Source organism: Microchirus variegatus (genome assembly GCF_963457635.1).
Source record: "Microchirus variegatus genome assembly, chromosome: 20".
NCBI classification, from domain to species: domain Eukaryota; kingdom Metazoa; phylum Chordata; class Actinopteri; order Pleuronectiformes; family Soleidae; genus Microchirus; species Microchirus variegatus.
In genome coordinates, this window is record NC_139821.1 from 17,409,144 (window position 1) to 17,436,539 (window position 27,396).

A 27,396-nucleotide genomic window follows, 5' to 3' on the forward strand; every position below is an offset into this window, starting at 1 on the left:
CGGACGGACGGATGGACAGACACACACAGCCACGAAAAACAATACTTCACTCCCACCTATTCTCCCTCCCCATGTCATCAATGCAGGTATTTGCCATTATATTTTTGACTGAAATTATCCAGTGGGAATTTAATGAAAAAGAACACAGAGGAACCAGGGGAGCAACCGAGATTTATTTTTGGCAAGAGCCTCAGCAACATCAAAAAGAAGACTAAAGGTAAGAGGACTGGTGATAGACGTTGTGGGGGGTATTCTTCACATCACACAACAACATTTGAACAATCCACTTTGGCATAAGGGTCAACTCTTAATTCTCGGTCTGCTACTGCAATCATTTATTCGCACTGCGCCACTGGACTGAATTCAAGGTCACAAGAATATGTCGTGCATTAAGCTCTCAAGTCGTGCAGCGGGATACGATGCTGTCCTGGGGAGGCAGCTGAGGAACATGCCCACAAATCTCTTTCGATAAATTAAAAAAAAATGAAAATAATAATATGGGTGGAAACATTTTCAGGTGACTTTTCCACAGACAACGTGCCAACGAAAACTAAAAAGCAAAGGTGCATAATTATTATCCTATATATTTAAGAACTTCAAACTGTGATTTTGCACTTCAAAATGTGGTTGGGAACTTCAAACTGTGGATGACAGCATAGCACGTTTTGGAAGAAATATTTGTTCAATTTAAGCTTTACCTTCAGTAAAAAGCATGTTGTAGAAAGGTTCTCGATTGTGTGGCCCCGCACAGGAACCTAGGTTCATATCAAAGGAGGGATGTTGGGGCTCAGGCATGTTTCCCCAGGAGTCATTGTAGTGTTACATAATCTACACATTACACTTGACCAAACAACAAAATAACATTCTCCCTTTTCACAGCACAGCCTTCGCTGCGGACGACCGAGACGAGTGGAGAGAGGAGGCTACAGGAAGCGAATTCCTGCTCCGAATTGGACGCCGTCACATATCCTGGGAGAAGGAAGGAGGAAAGAAAGAAATGTTGGGGATCAGGTGGGAAGTAGCTTTTGTGGTCTGAGCACCATTGTTTGAACAAAAGTTCAGCATGGAGCAGAAAAATAATTAAAAAAAATAATTTTGCCCAGATTAACAAAACACTCGACTAATAAAATCTAGCTTCTAGCTAGTTCTTTATCTCACCGTTGAACAGTTTTCTACCAACAGGAAAGTTTGTGTCAATGTTAACTAGTCAATCTCCTGCACCAACGTCCATGGAGAAAATCTGAGTTTTTAGCTTCCAAAGAAACAGAAGCTGCTGGTCCACTGCAGCTTTAATGTGGTAAGTTTTTGTCATATTGGTTTGCTATAATAAGCTGATTTTATGTCAATACTTCAAACAACTACACCAAAAAAAAAACGTAGTTTCACTTTTAACACACTTTGTCACTGGTATTATTACGAAGGCCCAGTGGATTTTTTTGTGATATTTTTAAGACCGTATTGCCCACTGAAAAGTTGTTTTTTCCCACTTTTTTCCCCCCACCCAGATTAGTTGCTCATTGGCCTACATGATAACTATAATAAGAATATCTGGAACACACACACACACACACTGAGGGCTAAACCTTTAATGTGTAAATAAGTTTAACACATCATGAGTGATACCTGTCTCCACTCTGAACTCCCATGGGCACACAGTAGTTGAGCTCCAGCCTGGCAATGTTTCCCAAACGCAGCACGATGCCTGCTCCGTAAGACCAGCGGATACACTCAGCTAGCTTCTGCAGGTGTGCCCGAGGACCATCACCTGCGCGCGCACACACACACACACACACACACACACACACACACACACACACACACACACACACACACACACACACACACACACACACACACACACACACACACACACACACACACACACACACACACACACACACACACACACACACACACACACACACACACACACAGAACCCAAATGTCACATCCTGAAGAAGCTCTAACTCTGTATTTATAGAGCAGCATCAGGTTAGTTAGGGGCTCAGAACCTGTGAAACGGGGGGGGCCAGGTATCAAAACTAGAGATACAGATATTGTGCCTATAATATCGTGCATCGGCTGATCTAGGATCAGTTGACTGAATCGACTGCCACCTCCATGACTTCTATACTGGCGCTCTCTTCAACTATTGTTTTCTTATGTTTATATATCTATCTATAAAGGAAGTTGTGTCTGTGTGTCTGTCTGTCTGTGACAGGCATATCTTGCTGACCGTTAGTCAGATCGCCCTTAGACTTTGGATATGGGTTAATTGATTTTGATTTTCAAAATTTTTGGAGGAATTTTAATTTTCACTGATTTATCATGTTGCACTTTTGCTGATTTATCGTGCTACACCAGGCAGGCAGCGGCTCATCAGCAGCAACTGATATATAGTATATATATATATATTTACATACACACACACACACATATATATATATATATATATGGAACAGTTTTTTCTAACTTCGCTTTTAGGGTATCGAAAGTGTTAGGTGTATCTACAGCAGAGCAGAAGACATTAAAATTTAGCACATACATTCTATTTATTAGTCCCTATCCACGTGACAACGTGACAAAGTGTAAACAATATTTTTCTTTGTAGTTTTGGAAGTTTCTGTAAACAAGGCATCATTTGAAAAACTGTCTTCATCCACATGAAATCCCCCGAAACGACTCTGAACACTGTAGTACATATGTCAGGCCTGCACGTCAGAGTAGCACTGCTGCATTTGTTTTTTTATATACATAAAGCTCTGTTTCTGTGATTTTATACATTGTAATGTATGCTTCATTATTCAAATAGAGAGAGAATGAAGAAAGCCAGAATGACAAAGGAAAGAAAACAATTCCGAACACAGGAAGAGGAAGACGACGGCAAAAAACATAAGCGAGGGAGAGGTGGAACTATGACATCATTGTTTTCCCAAAGTAGCGTATTGGGTGTCCACACACAAAATGCAAAGGTGGCGTTCTGACATTTTGCCACTCTGGGACCTGTTTTCCAAAATGAGCATTTCAGTGCTGCCAAAACAAAAACACTGTGTGGATAAGGTGCAGATTTCATAAAAAATTTAACAGATACACCTAGACTCATTTTTGCGTGGACAGTCCTTTAGTCTTGGTTTAACGACTACCATGATAGTAATAATTATAAATAATGTTTTGAGTGCACCAACCATAGTTGAGGTTACAGAGGTTGCCAGCATTGAGAAAGAAATGGGTCCTGAACAGGTCTCCGAATCCACCCTTGCCTGGTCTGAAGGGCAGAGGGGTGTAAAGATGCAGGCCACCTGCCCAGTATGCATCTCCACCCAGGTAATCACCTATGAACACACAGAGGAGCAGAGGGACACATGTTACCAAACCAGAAAATACTTCACGAAGACAATAGAGCTATGATTATGTTACAGTCAAAACAGTGTTTACCTTCACTTTGAGGCCCAATGCTGTACATCCCAAACCCTCTTACACTGGTGGGACCTCCAAGGTAGAATCTGGACAACATACATTAAATCAGTGAATCAATGTGCAAACAAATCGACGGCAAAAGATGCAAGCTGCTGTCAGTGATGTCATCGCTTAGCCAACTTTCTGTCCATTACTACTTTTAAAATTACCCTCTTACCTCCCCACTTTACCTCATGAGCAGGTGTGGTGAGGAGGTGGGGCAAATTCAGAGGCAGGGAGGACCACCTCTTTGTGGAGTTCTGGTTCCTGATTGGATAACATGTTTTACAACACTGGATTTTTCCCCTAGGTTTACAGACAGACCCTGAACCTAAGGCTACATCCAAACTTTATAGCACTAAAGACACTTTCCCCCTGCAGATCCAATCACTGGCATATTCTACTTTGAATACCCATCATGTGTCTTCTTCCACCATATTTTCAGGGATTTGTGGTCTTTTAGTCTCAGGAATTACACAGCACCAAATTGAAAGTTTTTTTTAAACGTATATTTTATATGACATTCTGTATGCTGTATGTATGAAGTGTTGTCTATAATCTACAGTGGTATGCAAAAGTTTGGGCACCCCTGTATATTTTCATGATTTTCCTGTCATTGGTTGTTTGGACAAGAAATTTCAGTTAAATATATCATATAGGAGACAAGCACAGTGATATTTGAGAAGTGAAATAAAGTTTATATGATTTACAGAAAGTGTGCAAAAATTATTTAAACAAAATTAGGCATGGACATACATTTAGGCACTGTCATTTTATTGATTTCAATACCTTTAGCACTAATTATTGGAACTCCAAATTGGTTTGGTAACCTCAGTGACCCTTGATCTCCATATGCAGGTGAATCAATTGTGAGAAAGGGTATTTAAGGAGGCGTAGTGTTGGTTAGTGTTGGTTGTTCGCATAGTGCGAAGTGTTTCTCCTCTTTGCATCTTCTCTGAAGAGTGGCAACATGGGAGCCTCACAGTGGCCAGTTCAGGGACTGGGAATCTTGTTAAAGTTTGTGTCGTGTGGATTCCACTCAATATCAGCAGATTCTAGAGAACAATGTCCAGGAATCAGTGACAAAGTTGAAGTTGTGCCAGGGCTGGATCTTTCAACAAGACAACGACCCTAAACACTGCTCAAAATCTACTAAGGCATTCATGCAGAGGAACAAATACAACATTCTGGAATGGCCATCTCAGTCCTGAGACCTGAATGTTATTGAAAATTTGTGGTCTGATTTAAAGTGGGCTGTCCATGCTCAGAAACCATCAAACCTGATTGAACTGGAGATGTTTTGTAAAGAAGAATGGTCCAAAATACCTTCCGCCAGAATCCAGACTCTAATTGGAAGCTATAGGAAGCGTTTAGAGGCTGTTATAAATTTTTCTGCAAAAGAAAAAAAGAAAAAAATCTGCACAACATTTTCCTTTTCTAAACTTATGCACATGCCTAACTTTATTTAAATCATTCTTGCAAATTTTCTGTAAATCATATAAACTTTATTTCACTTCTCAAAAATCACTGTGTTTGTCTCCTATATGATATATTTAACTGAAATTTCTTATTCAAACAACCAATAAATAAAGAAAATTATGAATTATGAAAATTTACAGTGGTGCCCAAACTTTTGCATACCACTCTATATGTGCCACAGCAGGGACACTGGTTACTGGTTAAAATTCCAGTTGGACTGCATGTGTGAGGGTTTCTCTAGGTCCTCTGGCAGATTAGGGACTAGCCTTTCATCTTTGTGCACTGTGAAGAAGTCTGTGTGTCGACATGCTCTATACAGACATGATCGACTCAGTCATCACCCACTTCTCCTGCTGTGGAAAAGCTAACGCTGCCAGATTTGCAGCTGCACACAAGAGCATGTCCCAGTATTTACCAGTAAGATGTTCACATTCTAGGTAATACTGGCATTCATTGCCAGAATAAGGGCTTATTTGGGTGATGTTTACATGGATAAGCCATTTACATGAGGTGAGTGTTACTGGAATACTTCATTCACATTTGTGCTGGGCGGTATACAAGTTCACACCGAATACCGGTTTATATTTTCTTTATGATATGATTTTTTATTTTTATACTGCCAAACCGGTGTACATTCAGAACGCTGTGCCGAGCGACACTATTTCAGAGGGAGCCCTTTTCGATGTTGCGCATATTCGGAGGTGAAAATGAATATTCGACTGTGGAAAAACACATCCGCGCAGCCACCGCACAGCTGTCTTTGTTTGTTTCAATCACTGAATGAAGCCTGTCCTATTTGGGACAAGAGTCGGGACCTTAAATTGATTGCACAAAACTTTTGATCAGCACTCACCATTTGTTTGTTGTTCATTTAAACCAGTGTGCACAGAGAGCGCGGACGGGCGAGAGAGAGAGCGTGAGAGTGAGAGAGAGTGAGGTCTTGGTCATTAGTAGTAATGTACTTATTTTTCTGTAGATACTATGTTGTGAAATATGTTTAACCTTAAATAAACTACATATACAGGTAGTTATGTCTCGTATTAGTTTAACCTGTTATTGACGTCATGCTGTCATCACCTGTCAGTGTGGCTGATTGAAAGCCCCCAGATGCAGCGGATGCGCGATGCAAATACTATGCAAATATATTTGAATATCTGTGTTTTTTTAGAGGGAATATTCGAATATAATTTTTGAGCAATTTTGACAGCCCTAGTAAGCATGTCTTGGAATATCAAGACTGCATTCCCATACATACACTTCATTAGAATCATGAGTAGCTCTTCTTTGTAAACAGCATCATTTTCTGGGGCATTGCAAACCTGTACTCGTGTGAAGTTCACTGTTTCAATTCTACAGTATTCATGACAGTAAAATAGACTACCCTAAGTCAATCTACTGCAGTAGAAAATGCTGTGAACACCTGATTATGCATGAAAAAAAAATACCGTCATTTACCGTGAAACTAATTCACGTACATACGCTCGTGTCAGGATTGGACACCAGGGTGATTTTGAATGACAGTCTTGACAGTGTTGTTTGACTGGCTGGAACAGAAGTTGCCTTCTTTTGTCTGCATTGTTGAGCGCCCCCTATTGACGAGCCGCCATTGGACAGTATATAGTCAATAGACCAATCAGTCGGAAAAAATTACAAATATTCTACATGGGCATTTAAAAATGGTGGAAAGTTTCGAAGAGTGTTTCAGTGGTCTTATGGCACCTCTCCATTATACATTTCTAGCACTGCTCAGCGAACTCTACTCAGTTAGGCAATAGTCATGTCGTTTTCCATTATTTCACAGCACCTCCACAACATGGGCATGTCTGCACGAAACTGCTGAGTCACAATACGCAATACACATTACAAGCACACAAACTAGTGATGGGCAAAGCAGTTCTTTTCATTGTACTGAATCATTAGAATCAGTTCATTAAAAAGATTTGTTCACCAAATCGTTCAGGTACCCAAAAGAGTACAGTGCAGTGGAGTCGAGCCAAGCTAAGCCATGTTATAACTGTATAATAGAAAAGCCATTCCATTCCACCAACGCTAAATCCATCCATTTCGGATCAAGCACCATAAAATAACCTCTCCAATGGTGGCCATGTTTGTTGATGCCTGTAACTTGTATGCCTGTAGCATTGTGTAATGTCCATACCATACCAAGGACGGTAGTGACAGAGACAATGTTTGAGACAGATATACTGTACATAAAACAAATGAAAGTATAAGTATGAGTATAAATGGGACTATAGGCAGCTTAAAAGTGAAGTTAGTGCTGCATCACTTCAAAGAAAATCTGAACTACACCTTTAAGGAAATAAATGATAATTCATCACAAACCTTGGCTGTTTTAATACTGGTTTTAAATAGTTTTTGTCAGTGATTTTGAGAGAGAATCGTGCATATTAAATCAATAATTAAATCTAGTTTTGTGTTTATTGCATCCCATTATCTCCTTGTAACTTAATGAAGTTTGGGACAGCAGCAAGGAAAGTTTTAACTCCAGATCACAGCTCTTGGATAAATCCAACTTACCTGTCAGCGATACAGGACTGTTGTCCTCCAATGGGAAACAGCATGCCCCCCCAGAGAGAGGCAGATAAGACCTGAGGGAATGTGAAACATTTCCACATGAGACCTCAAAATGATCAATACACGGGATCAGCCACACTATTACGTTTGTGGCAGATCAGACTTATCTTAATGAAGGTATTAACATGTGAAAAAAACACACAGACTGTCCCTACAAAATAGTTGTAAAATCATATTATTGGTATTTCCAAGTGATTCTATCATGCCACAGATCATCACAGATGAGTTTAGTTGCCCTCCAGTGGCTCGATATGGTAACGACAACAGCAAAGCACGTCTACCAGTGCATGTACCACCGATATCAGCACATTCTTCCATCACAAATATTTTACAGTAGACCCAAACCACATAATTCATTTATTCACAGACACTAAAAATAAAACCTAATTATTTTTAATTGTGGCTGCATGTTTTTAAAGGTCCAATATGCAAAATTCTGCAAGATACAGTGGTATGCAAAATTTGGGCACCCCTGTAAATGTTCATGATTTTCCTTTATAAATCATTGGTTGTTTGGATAAGAAATTCCACTTAAATTTATCATATAGGAGACAAACACGGTGATATTTGAGAAGTGAAATAAAGTTGTGCATAAATTTAGGCACCACATAAGAAAAATTAACTGGCAACAAATTTTACTGTAGGTAGCAAGTGTTTTTCTTAGAATGCTGTGTTCTCTTTCCACCATGCATAACGCCCCTTGCTTTGCCCAAATAATTCTATTTTAGTTTCATCAGTCCACAGCACCTTATTCCAAAATGAAATAACTGTGACTGTTCTCAGCATCCTTCGCCTCTGCTTATCTAAGATTTTTCTTGGTCTGCCACTTCGGGCCTTAACGAGAACTATGCCTGTGGTCTTCCAATTCCTCACAATGTTCCTCACAGTTGAAACTGAGAGCTTAAAGGGATAGTTCGGAATTTTGAACATAAGACCTATTTTCCAACTCGGTGGATGGAGACGTTTTCATTCAGTTCTTCTAGTTGCCGAGTTCGCTGATGCTATGGCTAGCGCAAGTCAATGATACAAGTTAGCATCGCATTAAAAACACTCATACCGACTCCACAGTGCACCCGAGGCAAATCGATTGTAACGGCAGACTATCACTATCACTTTAAGGCTGAATCCCAATTCCACCCCTTAGCCCTAACTGTATGCACACGCCTTATTTTGTTTAAGTAATTCTTGCACACTTTCTGTAAATCATATAAACTTTGTCTCCTTTATGATATATTTAACTGAAATGTATTATCCAAACAACCAACAAATTTACAGGGGTGCCCAAATTTTGCATACCACCGTATCAGGAAACAAATGTGTGTTGTTACTGAGCCTCTAATTTCGAAGTCCATCTAGCAGTTGCATTAGGGGAACATGCTAGAAATGCTTGACCCTACATCAGGGTTTGGCAAGTAAATTGGGCCTATGGCCAATTTATTTCCAAGCAAACATATCTTCATCAGAGAAACCAGTTTTTTCTACTAATCTAATCAATTCAATCTTGTACAGAAATGCGTTGGTTAAAATTTTTTTTTTACCAAAAAATTTAACTTGAATGTACCACAGACTGTTCCTGTGCCTTAGATCAACTGCTTATTATGCTATTCTGCAGGACATTAATGCTTGGTGGGCCTGATTAGGCCTATGGGCTGCCAATTGTTGACCACTGCCCTACATTTTCTAACAAGCTCCAAGATCCAGATGATATGAAGTGGATGTCATGATTATGAGTTCAGGAGTTCCTCTTGAACGCAGCAATAGACCGTGAGGAATGAGCTGTACAGAGAAAGTAGTTCAAAGCTGAAGGCAATTCTCAGGATTCACTTAAACAATAGCTTGTTCTTTGGCTTAAAAAAAGGCTTCAGACACGGCGAGAGGAAAAAAAACAGGGTTTGTACATTTCTGCAATGAAAAGCTCAATCCTCTAGACTGTTACATGTCTGTTTTCAGTGGTAACTGGCTAGAAAAGCCATGCTTGCTTATTGCAAGAATTTTGTATTGGACCTATTGTTGACATACATTTGTTTATGTTGACATGAAGTAATTGATGTCTTACCGAGTCCCAGAAGAGCCTTCTGTTGAGCTGCAGCTCAAAATCCTCTTTCAAAAAGCTGGCATCTCCTCCTGTGTAGCCAGCCAGCTCCTGCAGAGCGACAAACACACATTACTCTCATGGTTTTCAACACTGGTTCAAACAATCATGACCCTTGTTCAATCCGGGCCTCATGTATAAATAGTGCATACGCACAAAAAGGCGACATATGTAAGTAGTAACTCAGTGAGCTCTGTGTACTTATTCTGTGCATAATTGGATCATGACGTGTGCCACTGACAAATTTAAAGACAGTTAAAATGATCTGTAAATTCAGCTCATTTATCAGTACAAGCTCAATATCAGAAATGAAATCACCCACAGCATCAACAATCTTTTAAGCATTAATATTAAATGCACAGGGGCCACACGGTGTAGTGGTTAGCACTCTTGCCTGGGGTTTGAGCCCCGGTTGGAACAAGGGGCTTTCTGCATGGAGTTTGCATCCTCTCCCTGTGTGTAGTACTAACACAATCATAAAGTACTAACATATGAGGTCACATTGTAGATATAAACAAATCTGTACTACACATAAACCAGTGTCAAATGAGTTCACACAGTGCTGATTAAGCAGATCAGATACTACATATGAATACAAGTAAGTATTTACCTGGTTGATCCGGAGTAAGGCACCTCTGCTGGGGAAAATGGCAGAATTCCTTGAATCAATTGAAACAGTGTGCTGCAAATAAAAACAACACAAGTTAAGAAACCCTGACACATTCCATGAAAATTATTTATATATAATAGAACAGTGATTCCCAAAGACTGGGGTCGTGACCCAGGGATTTCTTTTTTGGGTCCCAAAATTTTTCCCAACCCTATTTACATGTATGTTTCAAATAACATGCATACAATGAAGTTGCTACTCATTTATGTAAAACATCTCTTGGAAATATTTGCTTGTAATTCAAAATGATACTAGGTGTTACAGGTATAACTGTAAATTGATCATCATCTTAAAAAAGTGGTCCCACAATTAAAAGAAAGTTTGGGAAACACTGTTCTAGAAGTTGGGGTGGAAAAAAGACTCCAGGCTTCACCGATAGGGCAGACTTCAGAGAGTGTCCACTCTCCTCCCTCACAGCAAAGGAAGCGCTGCGTGCCAGGCAGCCCAGCTCCCTCCATACACCCTCCCATTTCAGCGTGTGATTGGTTATCCCGAGAGGAAACTGCAGGAAGAAGAGAACTAAATGTGGTTGAAGCTTAAGCACAGAAACTCTGAAACTCAAATTCTGCTATAACACAAATAATTAGGCTCAAAAGTGTTTTTTTTTTTTTTTAAATCAATATATATATATATATATATATATTGATTTAAAAAAAAAAAATATATATATATATATTGTATATGTGTGGTCAAACAAAATATGCTGGTACTTACGTTGAATTCCGATGACAGGCCTCTGTCGGTCTCTTTTAAGGAGCTCCATGGGAACTGACCGGTGACTTTGTACATGTTGAGAATGAGGCTGAAACAGAGGAAACTGGCTTTGAAAACATACCATCTCCAACAGGAACTTAAAGGGATTATCCATGTTTTTTGGATGCAGGACTTAACAGTGAAGTGATTACAATAGGGAGAATAGAATAGAATATGCAACAAACAAAAAATACATAATCTCTCACACATTGGCAAAAACAAATAGTGAAATAGAAAATATGTAAATACATTCAACAGCAGGGTTACCACGCCCAGGTTGACATCAAATTCAAGGATTTTTCAATGACTTTCCAGGACTAATTCTCTAAAATTCAAGGACTGGATGTGCTGACACAGCTTAAGATGGGAGAGCTTGGGCAAGCCAGTTATTGGCTCACAAAAGAAAATGACAGAGATCTTAAAATAAGTATTTCCCGGGCTTCACGTAATTTGTCCTCTCCTGCGTAACTTTACTCGACCATTGTTCTGTATGGACTCTCACGTCAATGGCGGAGAGTGTACAGTGTCCACACCACCACTAGTAAGACATCAATTATTTCTTACACAAAATTCAACACTTTCAATGACTCATGTACATATTTAAGATTTTCAAAATTTTCAAGGGCATTTTTACATTTGGTTAAGCTTGGCAATAATTCATGCTTAGAAGTGGTCATGCAACAAATTTAATTTTTTGTTCAAGTTGAACGCGACAACAGTGGGACAATCGGAAAATTAATTTCAAATAAATAAAGCGGTTATATATCAACTAAAATCTTATTACTGACAAGTTATAAGCTTCAAGTTTTAAAAGAGGACTAACCGAGGTAGATATAATACAAAACAAAATATCAGAAAACTACCTCCATGCTGTATCATTTTCTTTGTAGAAATGAAAATGGGTTAAATTATTTCGAGCAAACCTTCATTAATCCTAACATGATGCAGCTGCAACTTTTCCAGCCACATGATTGGTTCAAAGCACTATTCCTCTTTAGGTTATAAAGGTTATATCTCAATAATTATCCTTTTATAGGCTTTTGTTCCGATTTATTCATCATGACAAACACTTTTCATGAAGGGTGAATTTAATATTTATATAAGAGCCTATACCATGAAACAGACATAGCGATTTTTCTTTTAAACGTGATACATCATATTATTGTTTGATGACGTGTTCGTAACATATGTGCGATGTGTGCGTGTTGCTGACACACTTGCGTTCAAAGTGTCCGGGCTGGGGCTTGAAGAAGGACAGCCCGTAGGACGTCTCCTTGGTCCCATACGAGAACTGGAAGGTGAGTTTCTCAGCACGACCGAACACGTTGGGTAGTTTCAGACCCAACACCTGCAAAACAGGACAGTAAAACACACAATCAGAAAATCAGAGCGGATGAGCAGACCTCTCTTATTCTTCTTATTATTACTGATTTAAAACTATTAACTTCATCAGTGACTGGAACAAAACAACAAATATTTTTCTTAGATCTTTTGGAAAAGCTGTAATTAAGCAAATGTATTTAATTAACGGGGGTAAGAGTGATATGTCAGGATAGGTTTTTCTCACCATACTTCCTTCATTGTTGCCAACCATAGTGTTGTAGCTTCCTGTCAGTCTCTTCACCTCCGTCACCTCAAAAGTTACATCGAGACCGTTGGGCAGTGCGTCTGCACCTGAAGAGTGAGAAACAATCTGGGTAATGGCAGTTTGTACCTTGACATGAATAATTGATGCTTGCAACTTCCACACCAAAGCAAAAGACACACGGAGGTATGTAGGGTTGTGATGAAGATAATGTTTGTGACAGACAAACTAACAGACTGAAATGGACTATAAATGGGCATTATAGGGACCTTAAAGGTGACCAGGCTTTGGCAGTCAAGGCCTCATGGCTCTGAAACTCACTACCTGAGGATCTGAGGGAGCAGAATCAGTCACATCTTTCAAAAGATTTCTTAAAACAAGACTGAATGATTAGGGGTAAAATGTGTAAATGCAACTTCTCTCAGATTTTGCTTAAAGCTATATTTACCTTTCTTGCATTTTCACACTTTTCTTTTGTAATCTTAAATTGCTCTTAATAAGTGTATGGCACTCTAAAACGTAAGATAAACCCACCAGGTTTTGAAACTCATCATTGTTATGATAAAAGTATGACCAATTTCCAGAGTTTCCAGTCTATCTTCTGTCGCGCACCTCGTCTCTGTCATTTTGTCTTTTTCAACCTACAATTTACTTGCTTCAGGTGGAACAATATGGCTCTGTGACCACTCCTACAGTGCGGAGAAATCATTTTGGTCTTACTAAAAAGGGGCAGTTCATCGCAAAATCTACAAAAAAAAAAAATTGTGTTGTGCTGTGTACATATAATATAATATTATAATAATATAACATAATATAATATAATATAATATAATATAATAATAATAATTATTATAATAATAATAATAATAAAGTCCAGTCACCTTCAGATGTATCAATGAGAACCTCCACATCTTTGAAGATTCCCAGGCGCAGCAGTTTCTGTCTGGCAACGTGAGCTTTTTTCATCACCTGGAACAGCGCACAAACTTAGCACGTCACCTTACAATCAAAGTAAGATGTCCTAATAGTTTGTGGTAGAACATGACTGGTACAAAGCTCTTTAAAGCTGGTGACTATTCCCTGCAGTGTATTAAATAACAATGTTTTAATATTCATTTGGAAAGATCAGTCTGCCACTGATGCAGATTTTTAGATTTTACTATAGCCAATGGCTGATTAATGCAGATTTTTAAATATCAGTGCAGCTGATATTGATAAACTTTTTTGGCCCATATATTAAGCCAATTTTCTTAATTTCCTCAATGTGATAAAACATAACCGATTAACAATACAAAACAAATGCTGAATATAACCAGTTGTTGAACATAAGAGTACAGAGGTACAGTAAATACATACGTCAATTAGGTTTTTGGCGAGGAAGACATCAGAGATCTCATAGCCGAGCAGATCCTCTTTAGTTCTTCCAAGACCTTGAATGTTGACATGTTGGACCACCACCTGCAATCAAATACATTTTTTTCCCTGCAACACTAACATATCACCAACAATAACAATGTAGCGACTGAATAATAAATGTTGTAAATGTTATAAATGAAATATTACACATAATTATTGATTAAAAAATATATGGAATCAGCTAAATTATTTAAAAAAAGGGTAACTTCTTTAAATTTGAAGCCTTATTATTTGTGAATTTGACCATATTGTTATTGTTTCCTGTGTGCAGCTTTATATTCTAACATATCTTGGACATAGACTAAAAATATCCAGATATTATTTATAAGCCACATCCCCCAGCCTTACAGAAATATTGATTTGATTTATATCTTGATATACATTTTGATACTAAATGATATAAAAATGTGTATCGTGATAAGCTCTATACTACTACTGAAATGACTATGACTCACATCTTTGTTCTCGAGGATCTCCTGCTTGGCCTCTTGGTCTGGTTCTGGAGTCTCCATCAAGTCTTCAGGGTTGACGCTCAAGTCACGGCCATGCATCGGTAGAGTATCCAGACTCTGCAACAGTCAAAAGGACACTCTTGTTATCACAGCCTGGATACAGATACCACTTTGTCACTGTGTCTTAACTGAGACGAGGTTGTTAAAGACATCTCTAGTTAAGAGGTGAGGTAAAAGTTTAACAGCTCATAATTAGTAATACAGTGGTATGCAAAAGTTTATAAATCATGGTTGTTTGTATAAGAAAATTTCAGTTAAATATGTCATATACGAGACAAGAACAATGATATTTGAAAAGTGAAATAAAGTTTATATGATTTACAGAAAGTGTGCAAGAATTATTTAAAAATTAGAAATTTTGCATAAGTTTAAGTAAAAGAAAAATGTTATAACAGCCTCTAAACACTTCCTATAGCTTCCAATTAGAGTCTGGATTCTGGCGGAAGGTATTTTGGACCATTCTTACAAAACATCTCCAGTTCAATCAGGTTTGATGGTTTCCGAGCATGGACAGTCCGCTTATATTACACCACAAATTTTCAATAATATTCAGGTCTGGGGACTGAGATGGCCATTCCAGAACGTTGTATTTGTTCCTCTGCATGAATGCCTTAGTAGATTTTGAGCAGTGTTTAGGGTCATTGTCTTGTTGAAAGATCCAGCCCTGGCACAACTTCAACTTTGTCACTGATTCCTGGACATTGTTCTCTAGAATCTGCTGATATTGAGTCGAAACCATGCGACCCTCAACTTTAACAAGATTCCCAGTCCCTGCACTGGCCACACAGCCCCACCGCCACCAAATGTTACTGTAAGTAGCAAGTGTTTTTCTTGGAATGCTGTGTTCTTTTTCTGCTATGCATAATGCCATATAAGCAAATTTGTGCCATTATCCAAATGAAAATGCATTAACAGAAATGCTTTTTCATTTTCAAAATGGAGCTACATTTTGTGACTCATAAATAAAATGAATAATCAATATTTCAAAATGCATTTTCATTTTCAAATTCAAGACTGCTAATTCTGTGACTTACTTAAAATGATAAAGAAAAGGGTGCCTAAATTTATGCACATGTCTAATTTTGTTTAAATAATTCTGGCACACTTTTTGTAACTCATAAACTTTTCACTTCTCAAATATCACTGTGCTTGTCTCCTATATGATATTGGGCGACCTTGAGTGTTTATTATTATTATTATTATTATTATGATGATATATTTAACTGAAATGTCTTATCCAAACAGCCAATGATTTATAAAGGGAAATCATGAAAATTTACAAAGCCTAAACTTTTGCATACCACTGTAACTAATGCAAAAACGAGGGATGACGAGAATGAGGAGTCAGTGGGTGAAGTCAAAGTCAAGACACATTCACAGCACACACAGTGAGACAGTGCAGAAGTGTGTGACAGTGCGGTCATTTACACTATGAAAAAAACGCCACATGTCTCTCTCACACATCACGTAAATCTGCTGTCAATTCACTACTGTCTTACCGGTTCAAGAGGGAACGTAACATGTCTGTGATTTGAGTGCAGCACTGCCAAATGAGTGGCAACAGCAAGAAAGGTTTATTAGGGGAGGTGCTAACAAATATTCTGAATAATAAACACAAGTATTGATATGTTTTACTATTATTGGGTTATTTATTTCAAGTTATTATCATTTCTAATTGTAGAGAAAATCAAAGTTTGCAACTAACGATGTTTCAGAGCTGCCCCTAAATCAAAGCAGACTTTCGGGGAGCTTGTTTCCTATTCATTCATTCAATTCCCTGTAATTTGAACCATGATCTATGTGAACCTGATCAGTTGATAGACAGACCTTGATCAACACCAAAAACACCCTTTCACCATAGTTCCTTGGGAAATGGAGGGGCGCAATCTGTAGGTTTACAATTACATGTCACTGATTCTTAAACACAGGACCAGCAAACAGGAGCAGCAAACGTTTTGTTGCTATTTCTGTGGCACCTGTGGTCTGCCAAAGGATTGATTGCTAGCAGTATAGAAAATGAATGAAAGTATTGATTTGGGGCATTTTAACAGGACCTCTGGCTACTATGGCGTGTTAAGCAAAAAGGTGTGTGTTATTGAAAACAATATTCTTCATTTTAGAGCGGCATAATCTGTGCAGTAGCACTTGAAATCCCATAGAAATAGCTATATGACCATAAGTGATGAAAGCAAGGTTTGAAAATGGCGCTCAGTCATTTGAATTGTCAGTAAGATCACATAAATTTAACACACTGCAGACAGTTTAAGGATTTATTCGCTGTTGTTTCTCTGAAACAGTATAACAGACAGACCCTGGACACAGAGGAATACAGAGAGAGACACATGCAGAAGAGGACAGTACAGCCTTCAGTACACACCGGGCACGGAGGTCATGTCAAATATCGTCTTTACAGGCCTCAAAGACAATATAAACAGGCTTTACCTTAGCATGGACAGCCCCCATAGTGACTACCGCTCCCAAAAATCCTCCTCACGGGGAGCTAGTTTCTCTGTGTGTGGGACAAGTGTGAAAATGATAGCGGCTACTTTCAGCAGGAACAAACCTCTGTCAAGGGAGACGCCATGACAGTCCTGTGTTGCGTTCGAGTACTCCTCCCAAAGTACAGAACCCGGCCTTCAACATTTCAACTCAGTTTTTTTCATTTGCTAACACGCGTTGGTCACAGTTGGTCCCAGTCACAGATCAGATGTGAATCATTTTTTTAACTGATTCACAAAAAAATGCATTCCATAAACACTTTTTTCCAACATCCATATCCAATTTTCTCGTTCATATTCCGTCATCACCAACACTGTATATTTACAGTACGTTTTTCCACAATAACTGTATCGTCTCACTACCAAATAGATATAATATAATTTCAAGTATAGAGGTTTGACACTGAAATTCAAAGACAGTGTCAGGGAAGTTGAAAGATAAATTGAGGACAAAGGAAATGAAGAATGTTGCAATCAGCAAGATAAGTATTCTGAGAAAACAACAGATGAGATGTGCATGAGTCCTCAGTGATAACTAAACTGCATATTACCTTGAAACACATTATGTCTACATTTTACATTCTGATTTTGTGTTTTACTTGTTTCATATTCATTAGACTTGTCAGTTATGTGAAGAAGTGTTATTTCTATTCTGTAGTTATTTTTTATTGTTACATGTATCAAATGTTTGAGTGATATAGGAGGTGAGTAATTGTTATAGTGTTATAGTGTATGTTATAGTTATAGTATAACTGGTATAATTGGCCAAGATGCATGTTAGTAATGTCACCTGTGTCAATAGTATTGGGATAACGTGTCTTCAGTATTGATAGAATTTTATTCACAATAAAAAAATACTAATTTTTTTAATCATATAATTGATTATAAAAAGTACAAAAGTAACACTTTAAGGAAAAGCTGTGAACTAGAAAGTAAGCGTTGACATTTCAAAAAAATATTACACTTGAATGCACCACTGAGCCTCCTCTGTGAATGGATAGAAATGAGAAGGCGTTAAAGACAGTGTTGACAAAGCTCGTCCAGCAGATGGCGGAATTTAATTTCTGTTGGAGTAGAACGGAGGCAGCGACATGCTGCACAGAGCAGTCATCCATTATTAAGTTGTGAGGGCATACTTGATTGTTGTAGTCTGTGAAATTAATCAGCAATGACGTATGGCACAAATGTAGCAGCTTACTGATAAGCTTCACCTTTCCAGGTGTTCCCCCATAAATATTCCCCAGGTTCACACTTCATCCCGAAACCCCGGAAACTAACACTTTCATTGTCCACATGACAGAACAAAGAAAATATGTAAACACATGTAGAAATAAATGCTTAAAAAAATAAAGTAGCAATACAGAAACTCAAGTACAGAAAAAATATAGTGTAAGTAAAAATAAATAAATAAATAAATAAATGAATATTATATAAAAATATTAAGAATACATTCATGTAATTTGAGTGTAAAGAAGTAAAAATACAAAAAAATTTAGAATCACACATATAAATACATAAATAAATAAGTACAGGGGTGTAAAAAAGTAGGAATCAATAAACAAACAAATGCATGACTGTAGACAAATGCATACTCCATAAATGCATTGTACAAATAAATACATCATTGAAACAAAGATGGCAGACTTCACCCCATTCACGCACCATGCCTCTGGTGCCCTCTGCTGGTCATAGTGGCAAGTGCAAGTGCGGAAACACAGACAAACAAACAGAGCCAAACGCAATACTTCACTTCTACTCCGTGGGGTGAGTGACAGAAACCAGGTCATTTATCTATGCATTTAATTATTTCTGTCTTTATTTACGTGTTCATTGTTTATTCATAAATTCATTAATTTACAGCTATGTCCCATTTTGTGGTCCTGACCCTGGGCAGCACATCCCAAAATAGTCTCTCTCTCTCACTCTGTGTGTGTGTGTGTGTGTGTGTCCACACTGGCACAAACAAGCCAATCAGAGAGCTCGGGTTGTCTCCCTTCTCTCTCTCTCTCTCTCTCTCTCTCTCTCTCTCTCTCTCTCTCTCTCTCTCTCTCTCTCTCTCTCTCTCTCTCTCTCGGTACGCAGTTGCCAGTACAGAAAAATCAGAAACACACACGCGCGCGCTGTCTCACTTACTCTCCACACACACTTTTTCAGTCAGTCTCTCTGTCTCACACACTCTTTCTCTCTCTCACTCACACACGTCAGTGTAAAGCTCAGTTGTCAGTCAGTCAGTCAGTCAGTGTGTCTGTGGAAAAGCTCGCTTGAATCAGCATGGGGCGCTTCTCTCGGGACGTTTGTTTCTTTCTCTTGGTCATAAACAGTTGCAGGATGATGCTGCACACTGTGGCGCTCTCAGGTAAGAACTGACCTTCCCTCTCACTCTGTCGCCGTGTGTTTCTCTTTGTGTCCTCCATCATCAGTGCCGGGGATATTATTCTCATGCAAATATATCACACCATCACCAACACTCACGCAGGACACACTGCCATCATCACTGTATATTTCATTATCATCACCACTATCATTCACATCAACCTGATGAATCCAAAGCCTAAGTACTCCATCGGAGTTTCCCTCCGCCCTCTCTTCACTGGAACTTCTGTTTCCTGTGCGCAAACGTCAACTCCAATGGGAAACCGCAGCTTGATCCCCGGGTTACGCACTTGGTGAGAGAGGGCGGATTGTTTTCACATTTCACCGTCTGGAAGCGGTGGCATTGGAGAAGAAGGAGCCGCCGCGCGCACAGCATCTTGTCTGTGGGTTTGTGTGTGTGTGTGTTTGCCTCGAATTTTTTTCCTGGTGCAAACACTGACCTTGTCAGGACCAGTGGTCCTCGTGGAGACCAAAACCTGGTCCTCATGAGACAGAAGCTCGATCATTTCTGAAGCTCTGGTTAAAGATGCAGTAGGTAACTTTGTGGCTCAACTGTACTCTGGTTCAGATTCAGAGTATTTGGCTTTGTGTTAAATATTGGACATTTTGCTTTTTGTACTGCATGGGGGATTGAGACTAACACAGTGCACAGTACAATTTTCATAAAAGCAGTCCCTGACTGAAAATGTTGTAGTTATTATTTTATATGATCTTTATTTTAAAATATATATTTTAATATATTTAAAAACATTTTATTTATTTATATAAACTTTGAAATGATGATGTGATCAAATGTCACAAACCAATCCATTCAGTTGTAGTGCTTTTCTTGGTCATATGGAGCAAAGAAACTGGAATATATTTTAGAAACTGAAAATATGCTTTATTTTTTTGTTTTAAAGATGAATCCCTCACTGATTAATTGATTCAGTACACAAATATGTCACTATATATCTACAGAATAAAACCGGGGTGACAGTAGTTTAGTGGTCGAGCTAGTTAATTCATATATGTAATAGATTTATGATGATGGAACCATCAAATCAGGGGTGTTGTAAGAATGTGTCACAAGAAACTTCGGGGTCAAAAATATTGTATATTTATCAAGCAAAATCTAAGGAGCAAATTTTTTTCTTTTTCTTATCTAAACTACCCAATCTTAATATACACATTTTATAAATGTATAATTAAAAAAGTGACTAGAAAAGTATCTTAAAACATCTTGAGTCAGAGACAACCCCCCCCCCCCACAAACCATGTAAGATGCCTTAAGCCAACAATAGTGTCCTGGTGATAATGTGGACATTGTTTTAATCAACAACTTGTTATGAAGACTCTTTTAATACACAAATGTGTGTGACTTGGGGATTCTTGCGTACCGTCCACCCATGCCACCCTGCCAAGACCTCTATCCACCCATGTAGAATTTTAGAGATCCGCCACTGTCCATTACAACAGCAGTGTTTTATTTTTTTATAGTAGATGTCAGTTAATTGTAAATTCCAGCAACATTATCTCCTTTTTTTCCAGAATAAAGACTCTGAATTCTGTATGAAATCAGATATCTGAAATCATCTGCCAGGCCAAATTCTGATACAGGTTGGTCAGTTTTGGCCCACAGGCTGCCAGCAACAACATGTAAATTAAATAAATGAGCTATACATTATACATAAACATATAGACAGGGAGTGTGCAACCGTTGGGGCGCAAAAATCTTTACCATAGACCAGTGGCGGATCTAGAAAATTCTACATGGGGTGGCAAAGAGGTGGCAAGAGGTCTTGGCAGGGTGGCATGGGAGGACAGTGTGCAAGAATCCCCAAATGTAAATGATTTAACAAAACAAACGTAAAAATACTTTAAAACTAATTACTATTTTATCATGAACATCGGTAACAAGCCCAGTACATCTCTAAAAGTAAAAGTATTAATAGCAAAATTAAAATATGAAATAAAAAGTGCAATAATCAAAGCAATAAAACACTTAAAAGGCTGAGGAGCCTTCATGTGAAGAGGAGGAGGCTCCCCCTCACATCCTCTTCACCTTCACTTATTTGTTCATCTCCTTCTGTGGTCTTCTTTTGCTTTGAGCCTCCTGGTCTCTCCAGTTCACTACCTACTCCTTCATTTCCCTCCTTCTCTTCTGCTGTGCACTTTTCTTACTAAAAACCCTTTCAATAGCCCCAATTTTTGCTCTCCTTTTCATTGTTCTACACTCTCCAGCTACTCTTGCCTGCAATAGTCAAGACGTGAGAAGCTCTGGTTATCCTTGTATCAGTACATTATAGGGCCACGAAGCTAATACGTATAACACATATAAAATCAGAAGCTATTTATTACACACAACAGTTATGTTTAGACTACTTAACCCTCAGATGCGCCTTTAAAAAAGTTACGTTAACACACCCAGAGCACCAAATGGTGCGCATGAAAGTACACAGCTATAAAAATAGTATACATCTGTATTTATTTTTTAGGTTTTAGACCAACATCTTCTATTTCCATCCATATCAAATATTAATATATATTTTTTATTTTTAACCCTTAAATGTCCAGGTTTATTCATGATGCCCCTTGATTTTATGATCTAAAAAAACACAAAAAATGAATTATTTTCAATATACTTAATGGAAACTGGAATTTTTTTGTTTGAATTATAGCAGCCTGGTATATGTGAAAGATTAGCGGAACAATTTTTTTTTTGCATTATTATTTTTTTTGTAATGTCAGATGGCCTAAAATACTCACGTTAACACACCTAGCACACCAAATGGTGCTCATAAAGTACACAGCTATAAAAATAGTATACATATGTTTTTTTTTTTTTTTTTTTAGGTTTTAGACCAACATCTCCTCTTTCCATCCATATCAAATATAAATATATATATATATATATATATATATATATATATATATATTTAACCCTTAAATTGCCAGGTTTAGTCATGATGCACCTTATCTTAAGATCTAAAAAACACAAAAAATTAATTATTTTCAATAAAATTCATGCAAACTGGATTTTTTTTGTTTGGATAATTGCAGCCTGGTATATGTGAAAGATTAGCAGAATTTTTTTTTTTTTCATTATTATTATTTTATAATGTTAGATTTCATAAAATATTCAGTTAACACACCTATAGCACCAACGTGTGCTCATACAATTACAAGCTATACAAATTGTGTACATATGTATTTTTGTTTTTTTATTTTCTTATTTCTTAGTATCTAATGTTGATTAGACCTCATTATAGATACCAATATAAATACCGATTTTTGTGCTGTAATGAAGAACTTCCGTCCTTGGTACCCTCTCCTTTGCAGAGGTTATAATCAGAATGATTTGGGGCTTCTGGGCCTCTTTTTTTTTCCCGTTGTTGATCTCCGGCTCCCGGTGTTTGTTGCTGAGCAGGAGGACATTTTTTTCCTACTTCAGAGTGTAGGACACCAGGGTGTGAGTAAATGGAGACATGGAGGAGCCTAGGGAGCTGAGGGGGAAGCTCTGGTCAGTTTTTACGCATTGTGCCAAAGATGGTGATCTTTCGTCGCAGCAGCTCCTCTGCCAGCCCAAATGAGGAAAATAAATGATCAATAGTCACAGTCACCCTCCCAGCCCCTCCGTCATGTCCGACATGACCCTCTCTGTCCTTGGTTTCGTTTCTGCAGCGCACAAGCTGCCCAATAGACGCCAACAGAAGGAGTCCAGACTAAGCCTGCACGGTGGTGGTTATCGAGGTCCTTCCACTCGGGCACTGTCCTTCTCCCATGCAGTTTGGTTCATTCCATGATAAGTTTTGTGATCTCCGTGGTGAAAAATAAATAAAAAGTGTCAATCAGCTCACTAACAATGGCCACGGCATAGCTGGGAGGTTCAGGAGTTAGTCCTGAGTCTGGAGGCTTGAACTGGAGCGTCAGGGTGTTTGTGGGTGCCCAGATCGCTCCGTTTTTGGATTTCCATAAAAGGTCCGCCAGTAGCACCTCTTCCCTAAAGTCAGAAGAGTCAGTGGGACACGGGAAAGCCCCCGGGAAGTACTTGTGTCGGTGTCCAAAGCTGATGGAACGCATTGCGCTCCGTGCGCTCGTCTTCAATGACCATGTTTAGCGCCTCCGCGGTGCCGCTGTGATGCTTCATTGTGTGTGGTTTGACATGCAAAGTCCAGCTATGCTCCTTAGCTCTGCACAGACACCTCATCACCTGTATACCTGTGATCATTGCAGCGCAGTGCACAGGTGCACAGATCGGGATTTGTTTTGGCTCTAATTTTTGCTGTACATTTCATGTGCTGGGAAATTGCCAGTGTTATGGATATTTCAAAAGCTGTGGGGACCCCACAATTTAGATGTCGGGGTGCTTTGGAGACTGTACTTTGAAGTTTTGGTGCTTTGAAAGTTTGAACATCTTTTTTTACATGAAAGGAGGGCATGGAAAAGGTGCCACTTGAAAGCGACCTGCGCTTTTACGCATTCTGTCACACTGAAAATGCACTGTGCGCGTTAAAGGCACACGTGCACACTCACATGCACACGTGCCCACACACGTACTCACACACCCACACAAAATTTCTGCCACAGACCTTATGTGGAGAGAGGGGGGGCGAGGTTTAGTGGGAGTGCCCTCGATCAGAAAAAGCATTTTTTTTTCCATGTGCCAAAAAAAAAAAAAATGACGTAATCTTGATGGAAATGTGTCAGAGCACACATTTAAAAGCCTTTTGCTTCAAATGATGTGAAAAAATTAGATGATTCATGTTTTTTACTTTATATTTGAGTAGGATCAAAAATAGTGATTTGAATGGGTTTCAATGAGCACGCTTTGGTGCAAAGGTGTGTTAACGTGAGTATTTTTGTCACAGTTGTTTAGAATGGACTAAAAAAAAAATTCACTTGAAAATTTTTTAAAGCACCCAAAAATACACAACCTGGCAAATATTGAACAATATGCATGAAAAAATGAAAAAAGATATGCTAAAAAGAAAAAGTCAAAAACACAAAAAGGTGTCTAGGTGTGTTAAAGGGTATTAATGCTATTGTATTTATTATTTTCCCAGTTAGACAGGCAGCTCAGTAGTCACCGCAGCAGACTCGCTGTGTGTGAGACAGACTGTGAACAGCGCACTGCACGTTTGATGCAGGGCTGTAGCTAAGTGAGTCAGGGGCGTAAGATTATGTTTACAATGATTCACTTTTGGTCAATTTATTGTTTGTTTCAATACTTTGAAAAGCTTGTGGACATATTGGCGGATGTTTTTACAAGTAAAGTTTTTACACAAAAGTTAGGGGGGCAGCTGGGCGGGCAAGGCTCTACAGTAGGGGGGCGGCTGCCCCCCCTTGCCCCTCTAACCATCATGGCAGTGGGTGAAAAAGAAGCAGAGAAGACTTTTGTTGGAGGAAGTGAGGAAGAGGAAATGAATGTCTGACCGAGTGAGGGGCCACGAGTAAACATCAGATCAGCCATTTTTAAATGACTAGTATTGAAAAACACAGAAGGATGCAAAAAGGATGCCAAACAGCATGGACATGGCTCCACGGCTTGTATTCACTGGCTCCGTTGAAAACAAATCAACATGGCCAGGAGAGGGGAAGGGAGAATGGAGCGTCAGCGGCAAGTTTTTACAACAGTGAGGATAATGTGGAAAACAATGGATGGATGGTTATGGTGGTGTAAAAATCCATACTTTTATTTATGAAGGTAACGTTAGTGAAGCTAACCCATAAAGGATGGTGTCATCAACATATTGTAACTATAAAGTAACGTGTTGCAAACACATGTAATAATGGCTTAAGACTTTTACACAGTACTGTAGTTTCCGTATGCGTTAAAATTAATTTTAAGAGCACAGGCAAGGGAATAAATGATGTTCATTAGTGTCCTCATGACTGTAGAAAGACACGTGTGCATATGTATTGAGGACGGGGGTTGATTGGTTGGGCAGAATGGACGTTAAAGTCCCAGGAGGGACAGACAAGACAGGCAGCAGAAAGAGAGCAGCAGCAGCAACAACAGCAACCTCCATCCACAGTGAATGGGTGTCAATACAGAGACATTGAGGTCCCCCTCCTCCTCTGTTCCTGCCCTCTGTGTGCATGTGTACACTGTGTAATGAGTTGGCCCTCTGCCCCAGGATTCAAACCCAGATGTGACCAACTCTTCTATCAATAAGCTGATCATCTGTGGAGCTGTTAAAGCCTCTGTCAACTGAATGTTGTCTTTTACTGGACCTTGACCTTTGACCTCACTCCTCTCTGTAATACAAAGGCCTTGTGATTTCCCTCCTGGCTCTTTAAGGGTGTCCTTGAACAGAATGATCTGGAAAAAGGCATTTGCAATTAACCAATATTAAAGATCTGAACTTTAATCAATCGAATCCAGCACTTAAAAAACCCCCAGTTTAACAGCGTTGTACCGAGAATTAAAACACTTCAAACAAAAGCTAAAAACTATAAAAGAAACAATAAGACAACAACAAAAAACAACAATGGACAAAAATGTAGTTTATGGATAAATAAACATTCGCCTTTCGCTCATGTTCGCTCAACGGCGCCATCTTCATTTTTGAAGATGGCGATGTTGTGTTTTGCTGGCCGCCTCTTGCTCCTACTATGGTTGATGTTTCTGTTGTTTATAGCCCTTGGCACTATTCAGATCGAGTCTCTGCGACGAAATGTCGGAGAAGTATGTGCATTCAAGCATAATGGGCAGAAAACCGCGATTCCGCTACTTGCGGGGATCCCGACTTACCTGTGCCGGGCCTCTGCTCCACCTCCTCGGCGGAAAGCCTCCCCGCCACCGTGGCAAACGCGGCGGGCGACTGGTGAAGCTGAAAGTCTGGCTGGCTCAATCGTCGCCCATCTCCCGGACAGGACATGGACTAACTCATCCGCTCGCCGTACCTTGGCGTTTCCTGGATCCAATTGACGCCTGCCTTGTACCTGTCATCGGCTCGTTTAAGGGACTCCGGCCCCGCTGCACCTGCCCTCCGCGACTTTCCCAGCGCGGTGTGAACCTCCAGCTCCTGAAGTCGCTGCCACCTTCTCCGCGATCAGCCGAACCGAAGCACCCGGCTCCCGGTAGGTTTGGCCTGGTGAACGCCAGATCACTGGTAAACAAAACGTTTATCCTGAGGGATTTCTTCAACTCCCGTGGCCTGGATTTCTATTTTTAAAACGCATCTTAAAATCCATTTTTACTCTTCTGCGTTCAACTCAGCATGAGACTCTTGTTTTAGTATGTAATGGTTTTATTGTTTAAACATTGTTATTGTTTTATAGTATTGTTTTTATTGTTTTAATATTTTTTATTTTATTGTCTTATTGTTTTATTTCATTTCCTATATTTTTATGAGCCATGTCTTATTTATTGTCATGTTCAGCACTTTGTCTCAGCTATGGCTGCTTAAAGCGCTCTATTAATAAAGTTGAGTTGAGTCCCCACAGCTAACATGACCTCATTTACATTCTGGTCACATGACGGTTACGCTTTACAGTCTGTATTTAGTGACACATCCAGTGATTTTTTTGAATAGTAGCTTTGGAACTGATATCATATCTGATTTGGGAATTTGAGCTCATCAGTTATGTTAATACCAGGTATGAACAGGGCTAGAATGAAGCAACTTTACATATTAGTGTGTGAGAACTATACTGGTCAGGAATTGCGACAAAACCATCTACCATTAATTCCATTTTATTCAAATCCTGTCAAAGCTACAAGAGGAAAACATTTTTGTTTATTATACCAACTCCCTTTGTTTCCTACCAGTTGAGTGTGTACATGATAAATGAGCAGTAGGGTGCATCATTTGCCCCACTTTTTTTTTTTTTTTTTTTTTACCGAGAATATATTTTTTACACTAACTAAATTAAACTTCCATGAGAAATGTTATTAAATTCTATTGATCCACCGAGCCGCTGAAGTTTCCAACTAACGACGGACATACAAATATTGTTTTTTTCTTAAGTAACAACAATAA

The 27,396-nt window shown here is 38.9% G+C and overlaps 2 protein-coding genes across 2 annotated transcripts in view; one reads left to right on the plus strand and one right to left on the minus strand.

The window, feature by feature from the left end:
* Positions 1-229: 229 nt before the first annotated feature.
* On the minus strand, positions 230-17,142 carry samm50l (sorting and assembly machinery component 50 homolog, like). Its single transcript, XM_083907314.1, has 15 exons — positions 17,001-17,142; positions 14,502-14,615; positions 13,987-14,088; positions 13,512-13,599; positions 12,613-12,719; positions 12,263-12,393; positions 11,007-11,094; positions 10,666-10,794; positions 10,233-10,304; positions 9,587-9,673; positions 7,474-7,544; positions 3,436-3,503; positions 3,186-3,332; positions 1,624-1,765; positions 230-969 (listed from the first exon to the last, which is right to left on the minus strand). The coding sequence occupies exons 1-15, from the start codon at positions 17,019-17,021 to the stop codon at positions 924-926; spliced, it is 1,413 nt and encodes a 470-aa protein (XP_083763440.1). The 5' UTR covers positions 17,022-17,142; the 3' UTR covers positions 230-923.
* Positions 17,143-19,327: 2,185 nt separating this feature from the next.
* Positions 19,328-27,396, plus strand: part of scube1 (signal peptide, CUB domain, EGF-like 1) — a gene marked incomplete at both ends in the record, with an annotated part of 184,741 nt that continues 176,672 nt past the window's right edge. Inside the window, one exon of the mRNA XM_083906981.1 lies at positions 19,328-19,412. Coding sequence (XP_083763107.1) covers positions 19,328-19,412 — 85 coding nt within the window. The remainder of the gene's footprint in view (positions 19,413-27,396) is intronic.

Excerpts from the sequence above, each read along its gene's own strand:
- samm50l (XM_083907314.1), bottom strand. The coding sequence starts at position 17,021 with ATGGGGGCTGTCCATGCTAAG. Across the intron at positions 9,674-10,232 it reads CCTTACTCCGGATCAACCAG|GAGCTGGCTGGCTACACAGG; the intron begins GTAAATACTTAC and ends GTCGCTCTGCAG. Across the intron at positions 7,545-9,586 it reads GAAGGCTCTTCTGGGACTCG|GTCTTATCTGCCTCTCTCTG; the intron begins GTAAGACATCAA and ends ACATTCCCTCAG.